At 41.0% G+C, this 20,625-nt stretch overlaps 1 protein-coding gene across 1 annotated transcript; it reads left to right on the top strand.

Annotated features, from left to right (window-relative positions):
• The first annotated feature begins 11,997 nt into the window (after nt 1-11,997).
• On the top strand, nt 11,998-18,257 carry angptl4 (angiopoietin-like 4). Its single transcript, XM_085255055.1, has 7 exons — nt 11,998-12,650; nt 13,421-13,531; nt 13,656-13,737; nt 16,200-16,313; nt 16,405-16,500; nt 16,681-16,965; nt 17,072-18,257. Exons 1-7 carry the CDS (start codon nt 12,123-12,125, stop codon nt 17,254-17,256), a joined length of 1,401 nt encoding a protein of 466 aa, XP_085111181.1. The 5' UTR covers nt 11,998-12,122; the 3' UTR covers nt 17,257-18,257.
• Nucleotides 18,258-20,625: the final 2,368 nt, after the last annotated feature.

Here is a 20,625-nt window from a genome sequence, read left to right as displayed (position 1 = left end):
TGTAAGCAAGTGAAGACTATTTACAGGCCAAGCTCTCTCCTTTAAACTAACTTAAACATTCATGCCACCGTTCATTTCCAGCAGTGTTGTTTCTCCATCATAAACTAATAATAATGGGACAAGCTGAAAAACATCTGCACAACACAATTTGTATCATTAAAAATCATTAGAATTTGTTTATTTTCCACCAAAAATCATATTTATCCACATTAGTTTTATTTTATATTTATAACTGCAACTGCTCCCCACTTTGAGCACCACTCCAAAGCCGTGTAGCTTGTATAGCTAATGAACACAGTACAGACAGATTCAAATTGTTCAAAACATATGTGACCCGTTTTCTCAAATTATTTAAGATAAAAGCTGAGGATGTACTAGTTCACACAGCTATAGTAATGCTTTCCCCTCCAGATCTACTTGCTGTTCTGCAGCATTAGAAGTGAAATCTGGTCATGAATGCTGGTGATCCAGGTTTAGCGTGGCTATGTTTAAATGTTGAGGTCTAAAGAACTTTAAGGTCAGTTACCTCTGAACTAACGATGTGTAAATGTCAGGAAATACATCAGAGGAATACTGAGCAGTCTGTAAATTAATACTCTGCAAAGGTATCTGGCTAAATTCCAGCTTGGGGTTCCTGAAGGATCTCTGCGGTTGTTTAAACAGGAAAGGAGGTCAGTTTGAGTTATGTACACTGTAGGTTTAATGATCTCCTATTTTACCTTGGCCTGTTTTACAGACAGGTTGTGTGCAAAGCTGAGTTCAACTTAAACACTTGGGTGCCTTTTTCAGACATACAGTGCAGTGAAAAAGTATTTACTCCCTTCATGATTTCATAGTTTTATGCACATTCGTCACACTGACATGTTTGTGCCAACCGTAGCAGCAAGAACTGCAATCAAGCACTTCTTTTAACTGACAATGGGTCTTTCACATCCCATGTGGAGGAATTTTGGCCCACTATTCTTTCCAGAAATAATTAAATCAGACACACTGAAGAGTTTTTGAGCATGAACGATCTGTTTAAGGTCAGGCCAAAGCATCTTAATCTTTGATTTAAGTTCAGACTTTTACTAGGCCACACCGAAACCTTCATTTTGGTTTTTAGCCATTCAGAGGTGGACTTGCTGGTGTGTTTCTGATCATTGTTCTGTGGTAGCCTATAATCCAGGCATACTTGAGTTTCAGGGCATGAACAGATGGTCGGACATCCTCCTTCAGGATTTTCTAGTAGGGAACAGAATTCATGGTTCCATCAGTTATGGCAAATTGTCCAAGTGAAGCAGCAAAGCAGTCCCAGCCCATCACATCCTCACCACCATGTTCGACTGCTGGTATGATGTGCTTCATGAAATGCTGTGTTACTTTTATGCAGATATAACAGAATTCAAACTTTCCAAAAAGTTCAGCTTTTGTGTTGTCAGTCGACAAATATTTTCCCAAAAGCCTCTGGGATCATCAAGATGTGAGACGAGCCTTTGTGGGGGGGCGTTTGGTCAGCAGTGGTTTTATCCTTGAACTCTCCTATGGGTGCCACTTTTGCCCAGTCTCTCTTTCTTATTGTTGAATCATAAACTCTGACCTTAACTGTGGCAAATAAGCCTGCATGTCTTCAGATTACATTCTGGGTTCTTTTCTGACATCCTGGATGAATTATCAATATGTTCTTGGAGTAATTTCAGCTTCCTCCAGTTGTGAATAATAGGTCTGACTGTGCTTCAGTGATGTCCTAACACCTTAGAAATTACTTTGTAACCCCTTTCCATTCTGAGAGATGTCAGCGACTTTATTTCTCAGCTGTTTCTTTAGATCGAGGCACAATGTGTTGCTTTTTTGAGATCTTTTAGTGCTTCACTTCGTCAGATACCTTCTCTTTAAGTAGTTTCTAGATTAAGCAGGTTTGTCAGTAATCAGGCTTGAGTGTGGCTAGTGAAACTGAACGGTTTGAGTTCTAAAACGATTGAGACAATATCTGTGACTTCTACAAGAAAGGATCAGCGTGTAGTATATGCGGAACCAGAGAGGAAATTTGACACCAAGCCACAAATTAATACCTGGAATCTATTCAGCTGCCAGGGTAAAGGGAGAGCGTGCTGGCACTTGACGGCTTTTCCAGGAGAACCTGAAGGAGACAAAATAACACGGTGAGAGAGGTGAGGGACAGAGGAGAGAAGAGACAAACTGCTTTGTCTCTTTTCAACCTTCAGACATGAATCCTGATAAACCCCATTTATCCTAAAGTGGTTATTTACCCAAATGAGCTTTACCTGCAAATCAGAAAACACACTCCAGCTTGTAGCTGACTGTTACTCACAAACGCTTCAAAATCAGCGTTCTCTGGAACAACAGACGTAGTCCATAAGGAAGAGGAGAGAGTCCTACTCTGTTTATGTTTTCAGTCTTCGGCAGCTCCATGCACGAAAACAACTTGCTGTCACCTTGGCCCCTACGTCACTGTCATTCTGCCCCTCTCCAACCCTCTGCGTCAACAACCCTTCAAGAACTTCAGTTGGCATGTGTTTACCACCTCTTCCTTATCGCTCCCGTATCTCCCACCGGTCCTTGTTTCCACTCTTTTTTTGAAGCAGAAATACAGCAGGTTAGAAGAAAATCCATCCCAAGGTCTCTACTTGTTTGCCTGCATGCCACCAAGGTCTAACCCAGCCAGGAGAAAACATCAGCAGTCTGAGACAACAAGTCTGTTTGTCTCAGATCTTTAACACGGTTCCAGAGAAACCAGGAAGAAATCAAGGACATTGTGACTTGTAGAAGTGCAGCTACTGTAGCGCTGTTGGTGTGCTTTGGAGTTGGTGGCGAGGACAACAGAGCTGAAAGGTGTGTGTGTGTGGATCTGCAGACGACCTAAACCAAAACTCCCAATGAATAATAATGTTGCTAAATGTATCAGTAAGTATAAAAAGGGTTTAACAGTGCATCTTCTACAACACGAAAGTACAGTGTTTCCTATTCTGCTTGATCAAAATACAACTTTAGTATCATCAAAAAGTATCAAACTAAAGGTAAAAATGTTTATAGTCATATAGTTCATTATTAAATTGTTTGTACTTAGTTATATAGCCATCAATAAAGCAAATGCTATTGTGGCTTCTTTTAAAGCATCATATACTTTCCTCTGTACCAGTATGTTCTTTAAGGTCTCAAGAAATACATTGAGAATAGTATAGTATGTATAAAGGTATTATTTGAATGCCTTCATGATAACGTTCTTACAAATATTAGAAGGGGACTCGCTGAAAATAAGGGAACCTGGCTAAAGGCTTTGGGCTTTGTTTCTCATGCAGGGTAACAGGAAGGCCAAAGGGGGTGTGATGGAACCTACAAGGAGAGACAGGCCACCGATGTACACACTCTGAACCCAACCACGACCTGGGTCAAGGCCATGAAATTTACAAATGGGGCCCATAGGACACATAGGACACATAGGCCCAGAAGACAATAACCCCAGAGGTAACTAGAAGTCATTTCCTGCCCCTCTCTTTCAGTCCCTCTGCTGGTATCTAGTTCTTTGGCACCCTCCCTGTTCCCCTCCATCCCTGCTGATTACTGAACTGTAGTACACTCTGCATTTGAAACGGTTATCCTTATTTCCTGCCTTTAATTTGTGGAAAATGAGGTTGGTCCACTTAGCCAGATTTTCACATTCAGTGTCAACGAGAATCTTTATAAGAGGGAAATGCTAAAAAAAAAAAAAAAAAGATTAAAAACTTTTAAGCATGCACAGTGCATCTTTCACTCAGAACATGCTGATTCTGTTTATCAGTTTGCAAAATCACACAGGTTTTCATTCACAACTGTGGACAAAAAAACAAACAGTACATCGTTCTGAAATAACACGTAAGACCTTGCCTGAACTATAACTCTGAATACAGACAGAAAGAAATGCACATATAACCATGTGACCATGAACAGCATGCCACAGAAAAAAGAAATATATAAGCACAAGAAGGCAGCTGGGTGATAAAATACAAAACACAGTTTGGACATGCTTGATTTGCTTTTATGTAAGCTAAAGTGCAAAGAGGGGGGGACAGCTTCCTTGTGTGAAGGTCAGAAACAGAATACATTCACTCATTTATTTATTTATTTTATAAAGCAGCCCCCACTCCCACACACACACACACAGTGTGCATGACTTATGCAAAATATCTCACACTTCGCCGCACAACAGCAGGTGCTCGCACAGACGGGAAAGTGACGGGCTCACATACAGGGTCAGATTCTTGGCGTCTGATAAAAAGCCTGTTGTGGAGGGACGGTAATGAAAAAAAAACACTGTTTTGAAGCTCTGTAGCACAGGGTTTTAAGTAAACACTGTAACAACAAGGCTTTGTGTTCTGGCTCCATAACTGCTGGAAAAACTTCAGTACTGGCACGGTATCATGTATTATTCCAGACGTGAAAATGTCTGTGTGGGGTGATGTGATCTGGCTCATCTTATGGCCCTGCTATACGACTTTGGGGGATTTAAAAGTACAGTCGGGTTCAGTAAGCACTCACTCTCCACATCGCTGTAATATTTCTTCATATGGATCACAGCTTGTAGGTAAAGAAATGAATCAATATGCTGCTCATCACTGCTTGTTATTGTAGCGTCATGTACAGTACATACCACAGTGGCCAGCGGGCTTAAACAAATGTTATCTGGGTTAGATGTGCTCTCTAAAATACAGAAAGAGACATATTATGACAGTTTGAATGCACGCACAATATGCAGTCGATGGCACATGCTAAAACTTTACAGAGGTCACTGAAGAGTTAAGTTCTAGTGGTGTTGCATTTAGGGTTTATATTACATTCCTGAAAGATTTTTGCATTTATTACATGGGTTTGTAGAGCCACAGAAAATCAAAATATGGCTGTAAATGCCCAAGCTGCTGACACACCCAGCACCCACGCTTTAATGGAAGTTGCCGTGCTAAAATCCAAGTTTAAAACAAAAAAATTTAACCAAATTTTCAATTGGATGTTACTCTCTCTGTCTATCTGAGCTCAGGTGAATGATCTTCCTTCTATTATGTGTAGAAAAGATTATGTACCAACTTTCAGCCCAGGTGAAAAAACAAAATTATTTTTATTTACCACAATAAAGAAAAAAACACACAAAATAACATACTGGCTAAAACTGTTGTTTATGCATTATTATTATTATTACTGCTTCTTTTAATTCCATTCCTGCACTGCTGAGAAGAATAGCTCTGATTTGCACCGTTACTTGTGAAAACACAGGGTAAAAAGCAAGGCCTGAACTGCTTTCTGGTGCCACAGTTCCAATTAGGATTCTGGATTTGGATTAACGCGGATCAAGGCAGTCACTCTGGGTTTTAATGGGGATTCAGCAGATGGTCAGAGGTCATGCACTCAATGTGGAATCTTATAAATCTTGAAGTGGTTCAAGTGGTGCATTTCCTGAGAAAGACACTGTCTTCTCACAGGAGGTGGGCGGTTTCACTGCAAACAAATTTAGCGTATTGTCATTTTCGCAGCAGGAATAAGAGACATAAGAGCACGATTCCTGCAGAAATGTCAGTGCTAAAGAGTGCACATCTGCTCGGACACACTCATGGGTCAGAGCCTCCACTATTTAGCAATAACACTCTGTAACACAAGCCTACTTTCCTTCTCTTTCTTCTGCAAACCACCAGCTGCTTAACGCTGGGGAGGTTGTCTGCCAGTACCCTCAGCTATCCCACAAAAAGCCTCATTCACAGTCAGATCCCACTTCAGTTCAAGAGTCTCTTCCACCTCCACTCTTGTTGATTAGAATTAATTGAGAAGTGAATTAGTATCATTGTGATTAGCGACCTACACCCTGTGACCCAAAGTGCTTCTTACGCCGTGGTGAACTCAGTGTGCGTGCGTGAATGTTTCATAAGAGGCCGATTAGTTCATGGGAATCAGGCTCGGTAACTGGGGTACACACCAAGGGGCTCATTTTGGGGACAAACAAGGAACAAAGCTGCATCCTCTGAAACCCCAAGGAGACTAAACAGCCACAGAGATTTGCGGTTTAAGTCCATAAAATGTAAAAGACGGGTTCTGGAGAGATCATTCAAAGCCCGCAGCCTCATTTCTGCACAATCCCAAGCCAATATAGATATGTGTTTCTATTTATTTCCAGCTGCAGCATTTAGTTAGGAATTCACGTAAACTCTTTTTGTTCTCCCGTGGCTTATATTTTCAGAGCATCTTGTATATTCCTTGGTATGTACACACTGTTAAAGGAATATATAGAAATGAACTGATTAGGTTTTTGATCTCACTCCACATAAAATCTGTGCTTTAATAAATGAGAGAGTTACAGCCTCAGAGACTGTTACCTGACCTCAAACATGGGGCAGGTCTTCCTTATTTAAACACTTTTGTTCTGATTAAAAAAGATACACCATGATCCCTGTAAATGTTTAGAGTTGCTGTGAGGAGAATATTTTTTGGTTGTCTATTTGTGCAGAGCTAGGCGGGCGTTAGATTTACATTTTTGGAAGTACACTAGTTATTTTCAATATTGAGAATTTTGTCTTCTTTTTTTTAAAGAAAGAAAATAAGTGGCAGTCATTCCTAAGTAAAGGTTAATTATGAAGTACCACAGGGTTCAACGCTAGGACGAATTCTATTTACATATATATGCTTAACTTAGGCAGTATCATTCCAAGACGTGGCATACCAGGGCTTTCTTCCAGAAAAGAAAGTTCTTCCTTCCCACTGTCACCAAGTGCTCGCTCATAGTGGGTCGTCTTATTGTTGTGGTTTCTGTATTATTGTAGCGTCTTTACCTTACAATATAAATACCTTGAGGTGACTATTGTTGTGATTTGGTGCTATATAAATTGAATTGAATTGAATTGAATTGCTGGGACCAGTTAGCGTTGCACAGATGTGAAAAAGCAGCTTTTGGGCTGTTCTCTCAATGGCTTCTCTGGTTGCTTTCATTAGTAACCATCCCAGCAGTTCATCTTGGTGCTGTGCTTTTATAGCTGTTGTGTAACTCTGGATTTTGTGGCCAGAAGGGAGGAAAAAAAACACATCACGCTGCAGAATTGACTCAAATTCTTGGTGCAATCTGTCACCCAACTGTCCTGATATTACATTTCTCTGCATAGTCTAACAGAATTTAGCCTGAGGACGACTCTATTACTATTCAAAGTCTTAAATAGATAGCATTAGTTTGCTCAGTGTACTTGGTTTAACCCCAAAAGTGTGTAAAACACTGTGGATCTCCGGCACCATCAAAAGAAAAAAAATTGTATGATGGGAAGACAGCTGCTGTTCTCAGCCACAGTCTATACATATCTAAATTTTCCAAAATGGAAAATGTGTGGGCTACATTCTGTACTTTTCTGCTTCCTGCATCTGGGTTACTCATTTAGTCCATAAGCAATAAAAAAATAAAAATAAAAACACTGAGGGAAAAGCATCCAGCATCTGTCTGCATGTGTTCCTTATATGTCCAATCGGAGAAGTTAAAATATCCAAAGCTGTCAGTCGAGCAGAAGCACCATGTTCTTTTGTATCCTGCAGCATGTCTGTGCATGTGCGCCTGAGGTGAGGTGACTTGTAAAAGGTGTTTGTCTGTGTGCTCTGCAAGAACGAATAATTATATAGACACACAGTAGACTGTGTGTTTTGTCAGCTGCACAAAAAGAGCAATAGTAATTATTCATTCTGTTACCTTACATAACTTGTTTTTTGTCCCAAATGTTTTGAACTCAAACAGAAAAATGGCTCCATGATTTTACTAAAGAACTGAGAAATCACAGTTCGGTTAAGCAGGTTGTTAAAGTTCACAAACAGGCGTAAAATCTGGCATTTAGTGTGTGGACACTGAAGGATTCTCTTGGAACATGCAATATGTAAACAGGTCCATGTATTGAACTGTTTATTTCTATTATCCCCCTGTATCCGCTTCTTCTATGTACCCAATGAACCCAGCTGGAGGTGAAACAAGTCACACCTCGTGTTTCAGGACAGCTGGAGGCTTAAAAGAAACTGGCAGGTTTTGATTCGCTCGATGCTGCGTCGCATTCAGTATGCAGTGCTTAAGGCGAAAGCAGTAGAGCAGGCACTGAAGACCCACCACCGCCATCACCCCTCCTTGTAGACAGATGAGTACAAGTCAAAGTTGAGCAAGTAGGCAGGGTATGCTCTCGCTTCTGGCCACTGGGAGGCAGAAGTGCATTTTCTTTGGCATTTATTTGGAGGACAGGAGCTGGAAAACTGGTTCTAGCTAGTTCCCCTCTACATCTGGATGGTGCCTGAGTATATCTCTGCTTAAATAAATGTCTTCAAAGATGTATATTTTTAAAATGTCCACTTTTTGCTGTAGTGTCAGACACACCGGTCTGATTTATAACTGTAAATTTGAATAAATGTTTAATTAGCTGTGGCTGCAATCCACTATGGATCTCTTATAGTTCATGTTCCATGACTATGAGGGCCACCTTTCATGTTACCGTTCCTTTAAATAAAAAAAACTAATACACCAGGAGTAAAACTGTATTATTGTAGGGTCTTTGCCTTATAATATAAAGTGGCTTGAGGCAACTGTTGTTGTGATTTGGTGCTATATTCAATAGTTAAAATTGAGTTTAAGTAAAAGCTATATATATAATTCTGATGTCACCCCTATTATTAAAAATAAATAAATAAATAAAACCAGCCTTTTATCGATGACCAGTCCTGTTGTACGCAGGCCTATTCGTCTAGAGTTGCATCCTTAATCCATCTTCACTGAGGCAATCACAGAGCAGTCATGAGCTCCATTCGCCGGCTGTGCAGTCGGCTCGAAAGGTCACTGCTTTCCTGCTCCTCATGAATATCTCATGATGTGTGTGATGGATGTGTTTGAGCCTGCCTTGTGTGATCATATATTTATCATCTCTTCAAACTGGGACATGAAAGAAGAAGCTTCAATTGTTTTCTTTCCTCTGGGTTTTTCTTCAGTTTTTCATTTTTATTTTTGTTTTATTCATTTAAATCTTTTTGGATGTGAATTTCCAGCAAAGACAAGTGGAAAAAACTGTGATGTAAATCACCCAAAAACCTCGTGAAACAGCCAGCCCATGAGAATCGGTTTACTGCCTCCAGCACCTGCTTTTCTTTTCTTTTTTCTTCTTTCATTCTTCCCATTTTCCATTCCCTCGTGCACAACCATGTCTGTGGGGGTGAAGGGGGGGCTGCACTAGGATTTACAGATGTTCTGTGTTTGGAATCTGGGTAAAAGGTCAGCATGCCGGCCAGAGATGGGAGCGGCCATTTTGGGAAATTGAATAAGCAGCTGTGGCAGTGAGGTGTGGATGCGGTGATGAGCAGGGACACACACTCGCTCGGAGGAAACGGGGGAGACTGATTCCCACACTGTTTAACATCCATGGCATTAAACAAATTTTTAAGAAATGATAACAACAGTTTTTGTAATCAATGGGTTTAGTCTGTTCTGGGGTAAATATATAAACTGTCTGCTCCTCAGATCTTCATGTTTGAGCTGATTTTATTCTTGTTTTTACTCGAATACTAAGCTCTGGGGTACTTGTACATACTTTGAGTAATTCCAGTAGCTACTTTGTGTCGTAAGTCCATTACATTTTGATAGATCGTGTACTTTTTACTTTACACTTTTTGGATCGCAGTTACCATTTGTCGTATACATTAAAACTCTACACATATGATCTTGTAAAATATAATAACACTGGCACTGATTAAAGTTTCCAGCAGCATGTCAATAGATGTAAACATTAAAATGCAGCTTAATGTTAATAGTGTACTTGCAGCATGCTATAAATCACATAATTAAATGATATAGAACAGAAGAGACGGCTTTGCTGTGGGTAATGAGCACAGTTTGTGAAAATACTTGTGTGTACTTGAGTAAAGCATCTGACTACTTCTACCCCTGATGAAATCTAAATATCTGAAAGACAACATTTCTTCTAGACAGTCTGAAACGGTCCAGTGTGCTGCATGTCAAGGTCTCCTTCAACAGACACATTCAAACAGCTTGTTTTTTTCCACACATGACAGATGGAATATTTAGCAATCTTTACAGGTAAAAAGTAATCCTTACTGTAGCTCACATCCCTCCCAAGTTCTGTATTGTCCTGAAGGACTGCGTAAAGGCTGGTGGGTAATCAGCGTGTACCATCATGACACACGTAAACCAGACAGTCATCGGGTTCATTACAGGAATTGTTGGATGAATCGAGTCTGTTTTTTGTTATGCAGTAATCCTGCTTGTCCCTGCTCTACAACCACTTGGCCTTTCATTAAACTGTAAAAAAAAGATAAATTCAGTAAATATACAGAAGATGTTTACGTTCAGTGATAATCCTGCTCTACTGTAACTGAGAGGATATGAATCATCCCTGCAGTGCGTCAGTTTGAGAAACAAAGGTAAATGTGTGTGGGTTGACCTCAGCGCTCCTATTACATGAAGGGCATAAAACTGAACAAGAAAAGCCTATTTTTAACCGGAGCACTGAGGGCTTTCAGTGGAAACCCCTACCCTGCTGAGGCTTTGGGGGGAAAATAATGAATGTTTGTTGCATTCCAGTCCATGAATGAGGGTGCTGAGTTTCCCCATCCCAGCACTGTCAGCAGTCTCTGAGTCACCTTTCACCTACTTAGTCTGGTCTGCAGACAGGAGAGGGTTAACCAGGACCTTCATTTGTGGTCTCCCCCCAGATCACGTAGGGTTGCCAATAGAGGTTGTTTAAAAAAAAAAAAAAACCTAGAACCCGTAATATTGACAGTCTCTGTGCCGTGTGAACTTTCCCCTAATTCTCACAGTGCTCAAGGCTTCTGAGCAGCAGCAGATCTTTACTATGGAGAACCTCAGGCCAAATAATACGAATGTTCCTCTTCCGATGACACACATTCCTTGTATTATCCAAGGAGTTATGATAAAGAAAAATCCAGATAAAGACTAAATAGCCATTTCTCTGGACTGACTTTTTCCCAATAGGATGTCAGAGGAGAAATTCAATAGCTATTTAATTTTATCTTTACCCATTCTTGGTATTTTTAAAGCAATTTTTTTCATTTTAATTTCTTTGTCCCAAAGTCTCCAAGATGAATAATTGAAGATTATTTATATTTTTGGAAACTGGGTGATTGTGAGGTTTTTTTTTAGTGTTTAACACAAAAGATAATTTAAGATTTCAGTGGACAAACGTGCGGTTTCACTGTTTTCTGACATTTAATAAAAAATGTAAGTTGCTCAACAATAAATCCATTAATGAATAAAAATATTCAGCTAAAGACGCTCGTTTCAGATTAATGGGTTTCATTTCAGTGGTATGAATTTTAAATATTTCAAAGTTTACTGTGAAGAGAGATTAATTTAGAATTCAGGTATGGATAGATTTGTGGTCATCGTGCACCTTCTCTCGTATTTTTAATTTGAATCACAGCTGTAACATTTTGACTCTGACATTTTCACAGCTTGCTATCTGCTAAAATAAAAACAGCATGAGGCACATGAACTAAATAATACAAGCGAGTACAGAAGAACACAGAAAATTGAATGCTGGCTTGATTTTAAATGATGAATAAAAGAAGTTCAGCTATTTCACTGTCAGCATGAACTAAGGACACAATGAAGAAGCTCAGTAAAGGTCTGTGCTTCATCTTTATCCAGCACAAACTCACCAAACACAGAACCACATTGTTCATCAAAGAATATAACCTTTTATCTGGCTTCTGATATCATTGTCAACTGTTCATGTACTCATAATCATATTACAATCATAATGATCAGACTATACTACTATTACAAATCATAGAAGGGTACACAACTGTCCTGTCTCCCAGCGCACAGAGATGAACACCACTTTATCATTTCTGGCGTCAGCCTCTGACAGGAAGAGTTAACAGAGAGGTGGAGGAGGGACAGAAACCTGAGAGTGACTGCACGCCTCCTTCTCCTCAGCTGGCCAATAGCAGGCGGCTCACAGCTTTGACTTGACGGCTGAGAAACTATATAATAGCAGCACTGAGCTTGTTTATCCAGGAACCTGAACTATCAGATCCAATTCGAGAAGAGAAGGCAGGACACTGCACAATTCTGTGCACAGTTTACAGACGTATTTCAGAAGTTTAGTAAAACGGCAGAAATGAAGACAACACTGGCAACTCTGACTCTCTGCCTGGTGGTGCTCATGGCCACAAGTTTCCCAGTGGAGAGGAAAAGAGCCTCAAGCTCTGGTGGTGCTACCAAGGAGAAGCGTGTCCAGTATGCAGCATGGGATGATGTTAACGTCCTTGCCCACGGCCTCCTGCAACTGGGCCAGGGGCTGAAGGAGCATGTGGACAAAACTAAAATCCAGATGAGGGACCTGTCAAGCAAACTGAAAGTCTTCAATCGCACTGTGAGCGAACTGGGGAAGGAAAGCCAGAGGCTACAAGCAGAGGGGGAGCTTTTGAAAGCTCGGGCCCAGGGACTGGAAGACAGAGAGGGGCAGGTGCTGAATGTCACAGCCGAGCTGAGGGATAAGGCAGAGGAGATGCAGCAGGAGAGAAGGACAATGAGTGAAAGACTCAGCCGCCTGGAGGAGAAGGTGGACGGCATGTTGCAGGGAAATGGAGGGATGTCTGACATGAATGCTGGTGCCAAGAACAGCAGTGATGCTCACAACATCCAGGTAAGATTATGTGTGTAGGTTAATGATGATCATTAGAACTATGTTGGATAAGTTGAATGAAAGTTAGTCTGGGAGGGAAATTATCTGAAATGAAGCTTTTCCACTGTGTGCAAACCATTTTTCTTAGAGTTAAGATACTTCCATGTAGGCCCCTCAAAGTACAAAGGGATTTTGCACTGGTTATCAAGTCAGTGGATTTACAGCATCCAAGGATTACAAGGTGTGTGTGTCTGTGTGTGTGTGGGGTGGGGGGTGTCTGAACACTCAGTGGTCCTAAATAAAATTAAACAGAGCGTAAGCAGCGGGTGGTGGTAAGCCGGAGTGGAAGGTTACTACTGCAGGCGCGGATAAACGTGCAGTACGTGCAGACAGAGCTGCCGGATAAAAAGGCTCTGCCAGCATCAGATGCAAGAATTTTCCGTTCCGTTGCATTTTGCAGCACAGACACTGAAGGGGCTCATGAAAGTTTTGCTTTCTTAGCAAAGCTTCGTTTACAAAGCATTGTGTGAGTCGGAGAGCTTTGTATGGTGAGCTGGAAAATCCCGAGCGGCGAATGGGTTACATAACTACACCTACACACTATTGGCTTGTCATTGTAGGATAAAATAACAAGTTTCAAGCAACAGTTTGAAACTTACGGGTACCCTATTTGCGGTGTTAACTGGAGGACCTCCTTTGAGCGATGGATTTATTTTACGCACAAACACGTCGTCGAATAAAAATGATATAATAATTAATATTGTTGCACCTGTGTCATATTTTTCTGTCAGCTCATGCTGGAGGCCCAGAACAGACGAATTGATGATCTGATGGAGCGCATCAGACTTCAGCAGGATAAGCTTGACAAACAGAACGTGCGCATCAGGACCCTGCAGAGTGAAGTAAGCAGGCGCCACATTTACGCACACTGCTTGCACAAAAAATTCTTTAAACATCTTTATCGTTATTATTATTATTATTTTGTCATTTTTTTTTGTCTCATCACTGATTTGCAACCTTTTTCAGATCCAGCAGTCAAGACAGAAAGCCTCCCAGCGGAGCAGCAAATCCGAGGGTGGTGTCGCGGAGCAGCGCGACTCGCCGGCCGGTAAGTAAAGCCAAAAAGCGTCCAAAATCCCCCCCTTGACACTGTCTTAAGTCGACTCTACAAAATCTGACGCCAAATGTGACAGACCATCTGTCTAGTAAGGCCACAAAGAAGCTTAAATCACTAGCAATTAAAATCAAGGAAACTAATTAATTCGGGACAAGCTTATCAGCTCAGCGTGACGCCAAAAATACCAACAGGTGCAATCCCTGAGAGCGACTGAAATATTATTATTACTCGTTAAATACGATATAGCATTAACCCTCTCCAGGCAGACGTTGCAGATTTGCAACAGTTAAGAACTAACAACCTGATCACCCCACATACATATTTTATGAGTTTCTTTTACTCAGAAGTAGCACTGCAGGACTTGGTTGTGCATTAGCAACAAAAAACTTAATTTGAGCCTGAGAGGGTTAACACAGTCACGTGTACAACATATTTAAAATATAAAGTATAGATTTGGGGTTTTTTGTTTGTTTGTTTGTTTAATTGTAAGCTGAGTCTATCGTACATTTGAGGGATTTTAATCACAATAGCAACAGGAAGTTGCTGGAATATCGCTGCAGGAGTTGTACGGGAAATTAGTAAGGTGTTTAGTCAGCACCTCTGATACTGTGGTTTACAGTAATTATGAAAGGCTCTCAGACTGCAGGCACGCCAAACAGCTGCTGTGACTGAACCAGCATGAATGACTGGTTTCATCCAGACTGGACTGGATGCTGAACAAATGGGGAAGCGATAAGAAACTCTGAGCTTTCTATCAGATTAGATATAGATCTCATTTTATTCCTTTTTAGTTTTAAATAACGCTGAAATCTGCACATATGGAATAATTGCAGTAATTATGAATGAATACAAATGGAAAATGATATATTCAAACTGAATTCTCGGGTTGTAATAGCCATGTGTGTGAACTAGGTGAAAGGTGAATGTGGCTGAGGTAACATTAGAGTTCGGTCATTGAAATCACAATTACACCATAAAGCTCTGACATCTGCAGGATTCAGGGATGGGGGAGAGTTATTCTGGAAAGGTTTCAACTGGGGGAAAGTTTGCTGGTCTCTGGGAGAATTCAGTCAGGGTCAGACAGCATGCCAGGATTACGCGCAGATCATTTCTGCGCTGTGGAGGAGGGAAAGGGCAACAAGGTTTTCTTGGACTCATGTTCAGATTTCTCACCTTGGGTCTTAACTAAAATAAAAATAATAATAATAATAAAGGAAAACAAAGGGGAAAGGCAAGCTAAATTTATCTCTGAACTTTGTACAGATATCGTATGTTGTTTTGAAGACACTCACCTCCTCCCCATTTCCAAGATGTCCCACCTTTTTCTGTTAAACAAACATTTTTACATCCCTGAAGAATGAGCAACCTTTGCCCTACAACAATCAAACAGGCATTCCTCCTCCTGAGCCTCCTTTCCCTTTGGTCGTCCTCTCCTCCCCCATCCCTGTGCACCTCCCAGCCACCCCATCTCCTCCTTATTTCCAATTATAATGAATTAGAAATGTGCTAAAGTTCAGGAGAACCCTTGACCCCTGAGCAGACAGTCACCACAACAAGAGTTCATTTCTCTAAAGAAGAAAAGGTCACCTCACACAAACAGATTTTGCTACTGTGTGATCAGCTGATGAGCTTTCACTGAAACAACTAGAACAACCAAATTTAAATCTATATATATGCACAGTAAATTGTGACGAGGCTTTGGCAGGATATTAAACTGCACTACATGATGTCATCCTTACTAAAAAAGGATTATGCCAGGGGTGCAATTAGCCTCATCCCTTATTAAAGCACGTGCCAGCTCTGGAGACCCCTGCTCTGCATACAATAACAGCCCCCCTCATCCCTACACCACGCTGTGATCATTCCCCATGCATGCAGCAGCCATGCACATCTTCGTCACCAAGCGGCTGCTGTGCACGTGAGGGAGGTGTGACAAGCCAAGGGGGAGGAAGGGGGTCGGATGCACGAGCGAGAGGGCGGGGGGTTTGTAGAGGAATGTAAAGGATAGGAGTATGTAACTCTATAGGTTGCACAGCCCAGCACTTAAAGAGGGCAGGCTGCCTGGGAACTGGGAGAAAGGTCATGTTTACAACAGTCCTGCTAAAGCTAGGTCAAAGTTTTTGTTTTTTGTTTTTATCAGGAACACACTCATATCTCCAGACATAGTGATAAGCTTTTATTTTTCTTTCCCCTGGAGATATAGTCTTATTTGAAAACACTCTACTCGAAGTGTGCAGCAGCCCATTACTGAAAGATTCACTAACTGTGAATGACCTATTTCTGAAAGCTGGGTAGGATAACCAAAATAAAAACATTTGAGGGAGCTGGGGCGAAATCTGAACACAGCGGTTGGACTAAAAAGGCAGCATGTCTAAAGCACATCCAGGGAAAAAGGCATCCGTGATACAGTCCAAGTTTTAACTTTTTTTCCTTCTTCTTTGTTCTTTTTCCAGAGACGGCATCGGACTGTCACGAGCTGTTCATGAGAGGAGAGACCACCAGTGGGGTGTACACCATCCAGCCAGCAAACTCAGAGCCCTTTGAAGTCTTCTGTGAGATGACAGCTGGTACGTGGAGCAAAACTCCTTTAGATTTTGAACCTGCTGTTTCATCAGATGGAATATGTTCTGATCATTCTTTCTCTGTTTTTCTATCCAGACGGCGGATGGACAGTGATTCAGAGGCGCCAAGATGGTTCAGTGGACTTTGACCAGCTGTGGGATGCCTACGAGAAAGGCTTCGGCAGCCTGAATGGTAAATGCTTTTGAATTTTATTTCACTGGCTGATTGGTACAGTGTTCAGACAGGTTATCTGCCTTTTAGTAACGTTGCATCAGTGGACAGAAATACCCTCCAAAAACATTTTAGCACTTAAACCTGAAATGGACCACATGCAAACAGAGCTCAAACTCCTCTTCTTTCCTTCCTCTCCAGGAGAGTTCTGGTTAGGTTTAGAGAAGATTTACTCTATTGCCAAAGATGGCAGCTTCATCCTCAACATCAAGCTCTCTGACTGGGTGGATGACCTTGCAACCGTCCGTCTCCCGTTCCAACTGGGCGGACAGGAAACCAAATATTCCCTCCAGATTCAGAAGGGTGGCACTTTCAGTGACCTCGAGAGCTCCCTGGCCACTGACACCGCCTCTGGTCTGCCTTTTTCCACCCATGACCAGGACAATGACCAGAAAAGTGACACCAACTGTGCCAAGCACCTCTCTGGTAAGATACAATGATGAACATCCTTCAGATATTAACTCGTGATGTGGCTCACATAGAGTCCAGTAAAAACGCATCAACTAACCTAATATCGTCCTGTTTTTTCTAGGTGGTTGGTGGTTCAGTAACTGTGGGCGCTCCAACTTGAATGGCAGATATTTCCAGAGTCCTCCTCCCAAGCAGCGGCACCAGAGAAAGCAAGGCATCTTCTGGAAGACTTGGAGAGGCCGTTACTACCCTTTGAAATCCAGTATGATGATGATTGCTCCCGCTGCAATCGAGAGCAAATCATAAAAAACCAGACGAGGCAAAAACAAGAAGGGTTGTAAGAAGCAGAACTATTGGTTGATGAGGTAGAGCTTGCCACTTCCTTGGTTATCTCCCTTTAGGGACTTAATCTGAGAGCTACAGCCCTCAAAATCAGGACTGTTCTCCAGAGAAGATGAGCAGATTCCTTCCCAGCATTGATGACCACAGAAGAGACAAAGCTAAAACGTGCAATGGAATTTAAAAAAAAAATTAATATGTCGTAGCATTGCGCAGTTTCTTTCTGCTGGTTTGAAGCTGGTGCTCCCAGTCAACAGGACGTCCCATCACAGCGTGTCCCAGCCTGTCCAGTGAGCTGTAAGCAAAGAAGCTTTTCCAACAAGTCCAGACTCCTCATCACATGTGAGGTGTCAGCTGTGTATGCGGTCTGTTGATAAGTTTGAATGTAGCAAGGACTGTCAGATTTTTAATAAAAAGGAAAGAAAAAAACCATGCAGCATGCATCAAGCAAGCCTTTTAAACCCAATGGGGCAGACCAAATGGAGACTTAATTAAAACAGTCATTTTCTACGTGAACATGACGACAGAAGCATTGTGTAAAGTTGTACTTCACTGTAAACTAGATGCAGAAACACTGTTCCAGCCTTTTGTACCACATACTGCACGTTCTGCCTGCAAATTTGAATCAGTCGAAAACTATTCTTAACTGAGTTGTTCTGATTTTCCTGTGGAGATGTTGTTGATAATAAGTCATATTGACTACTTTTAAGACGAGTTTTTGTAAGTAGTATTTGAAGGACTGTTTTCATAACTATAACTGTTACTGTTGTCCAGTGATATTATCTGTGTCCTTAAGACTTGAGAGCTACTGTAGATGTTTTTTTTCCTTATTTAAATGTTGTAAAAAAAATCACCTGATAAATGTATATATCTATCTATCTATATATGCTGTTTGTAATTTATGTTCTGGTTTTTTTTAAGAGAAAGATTTGGGGCCATAAAGAGCCAATAAAACTGATTGAAACCAATATCTGTGTGCACTTTATCTCTGTTATGTTCAATGCAATTCAGTTTTATTTACACAGCCACAAACCTCAACAGTCACCTCAAGATGCTGTACATGCAAAACCCCAAGAATCAGATGACCAAGGGCGACAGTGGGAAAGAAAACTTCTTGCATTTTGCAGTAAATCCATAACCAAGATGTGATGCAAGGCATGTAGTCTGATTTCACATTGTGGCTACCTCATGTAATTAAACTGATATTTATTTTTCTTACACTTGTAACACAACACTGAGTTTGCTAACCGCGCAAACACACATCTGCACTAAACCGCAGCCGCACGTAGCAGACCTCTCGATCAGCAGCTTATACCTGGAAGCAAACCTTAGTAGCTCCAAGGTGTCAGCTTTAATTTCCAGAGCACCACCTTCTACATCCTTGTCAGGCTTACTGTTAATGTGCTTCATCCACAGTGATCCTCCGAGAACTGACAGCCGGGTCAAGATCAACATCTGAGACAGCTGATCTGAAGGAGTTTACCCTCATCTCAACTCGCCTTTCTCTTCTGGGCTACGGTGTTGCCAGTGAAAGTCGACGGCCTGATGTCACAGCTTGGGTGATGTAAAAAGAACGGGACAGCACTTCCTGCAAATGGAAAGCATTTGGTGACTTGTTGTGGTGACTGTCTGCTCGGGCGACTGTAAGGCATGGGAACAGGTTTTTGTTTTCGTTTTTTTAAACCTTGGTAAATAAGGTTTACCATTTTTTTCATTTAGCATGCATTTAAAGTGTTCTTTCTGCAACTCTCTAAATCAAAACTAAAACCAATTTATTCTTGAAATGTACTTTTAGGGCATATTAAGAAACTGTGGCAACACAAACCTATTTGCATTTGTCTAACACCTTTAAATATCTCTCTATTTTTTTATTTATTTTTTTGGTCGTGGTGGTGGGGGGCTTCTAAGCCCAGACATTGGGATAGTCTAAATATTGTTATTCCCATTTGATTTGCAAAGTTTTATATGAATGAATGTAAACTTGCTAAAATGATTTTCATGGTTCAAAGTCAAGGTGGGCCTATAAATTAAGTAGAGTTTTAATTTGAACAATAAATAAATAAATAAAGCTTTCACTTAAGGCGCTTTTGGTTTATTTGTGTTGACCTCCTGCTGTTTTGTTCTCTTTGGCTCTTTCGGGAACAGTGCCAGTACAATCCAAAGCATTAGCGGTCTGGCTGTACTCCCTACCAAGAAACAGTCCAGTGTTTCTGTTTGTTTGTTTTAAACAAATTAAGCACACACCAGATGAAGCAGAATAATTCATTAGCTTTAATGGAGCTGGTAGACAGATTTGATTAACCTTAATCAAGACCTTTCACTAAACGAATCTAACCAGTTTTCAGCTGTCACTTTATTAGGTACACCATGCTAGTACCAAGTTGGACCCCCTTTTAACCTTCGAATCTGCCTTAATTCTTCATGGCACTGATTAAACAAGATGTTTGAAATGTTCTTTAAAGATTTTGGTCCATATTGATATGAAAGCATCACACAGCTGCTGCAAATCTGTGATGGGAATCTCCCCTTCCACCACACCCCAAAGGTGCTCTATTGGATTGAGATCTGGTGACTCTGCAGACCATTTGAGTACAGTGAACTCATTGTCATGTTCAAGAAACCAGTTTGATTTGAGCTTTGTGACATGGTGTGTTATCCTGCTGGAAGCAGTCATCAGAAGATGGATCCACGCTCAACAATACTCAGGTCCATGGTGCTCAGTTGGTGCCAAGGGCCATAAAAGTGCGCCAACTGGCCTGAACCATTGATATAATGCAGGATGGATCCATGCTTTCGTGCTATTTGTGCCAAATTGTGACCCTACCATCTGAATTTTGCTGCAGAATAATCAGACCAGACTACATTTCTCCAATTTTCTGTTGTCCAGTTTTGGACAACAGGCCATTCTCTATGAACCCTAGATTTTGCTTGAAAATCCAAGTAGATCAGCAGTTTCTGAATCACAGTCACTTAAATCACTATTCATTCCTTATTCTATTGTCCAGGTTGACCTTTAAAAGGCTGCTTTGACCATGGCTACATGCCTAAATGTCTAATTGCACTAATAAGATGTGATGGCTGCACTTACAGCCACACAGTGGTAATACCCACCATGTTAGTGTAGAGGCTTATAAGTAACATTGCATTCACATTTCTTTCTTTAAATATAGGAATTTATTTACAGGACAATAAATAACTGGTTTTGGTTTAGTTAATTCATATATCCACATAACGCTGCATTCTAAAATAAGTGCGCACATTTTAGTTTACACTGTTATGTATGATTAATCTTTTGTTTTCTGAGTTACCATAGTTGCAGCTGTTCCAGTCCCTTGA

This window comes from Mchenga conophoros, linkage group LG18, assembly GCF_057382185.1.
Source record: "Mchenga conophoros isolate Kocher_MC1m ecotype Shallow Benthic linkage group LG18, M_conophoros_male_GT1.1, whole genome shotgun sequence".
Taxonomy (NCBI): Eukaryota; Metazoa; Chordata; class Actinopteri; order Cichliformes; family Cichlidae; genus Mchenga; species Mchenga conophoros.
This window is presented reverse-complemented; position numbering and strand designations above follow the sequence as displayed.

Excerpts from the sequence above, each read along its gene's own strand:
- angptl4 (XM_085255055.1), top strand. The coding sequence starts at position 12,123 with ATGAAGACAACACTGGCAACTCTGACTCTCTGCCTGGTGGTGCTCATG. Across the intron at positions 13,532-13,655 it reads TCAGGACCCTGCAGAGTGAA|ATCCAGCAGTCAAGACAGAA; the intron begins GTAAGCAGGCGC and ends AACCTTTTTCAG. Across the intron at positions 13,738-16,199 it reads GCAGCGCGACTCGCCGGCCG|AGACGGCATCGGACTGTCAC; the intron begins GTAAGTAAAGCC and ends TTCTTTTTCCAG.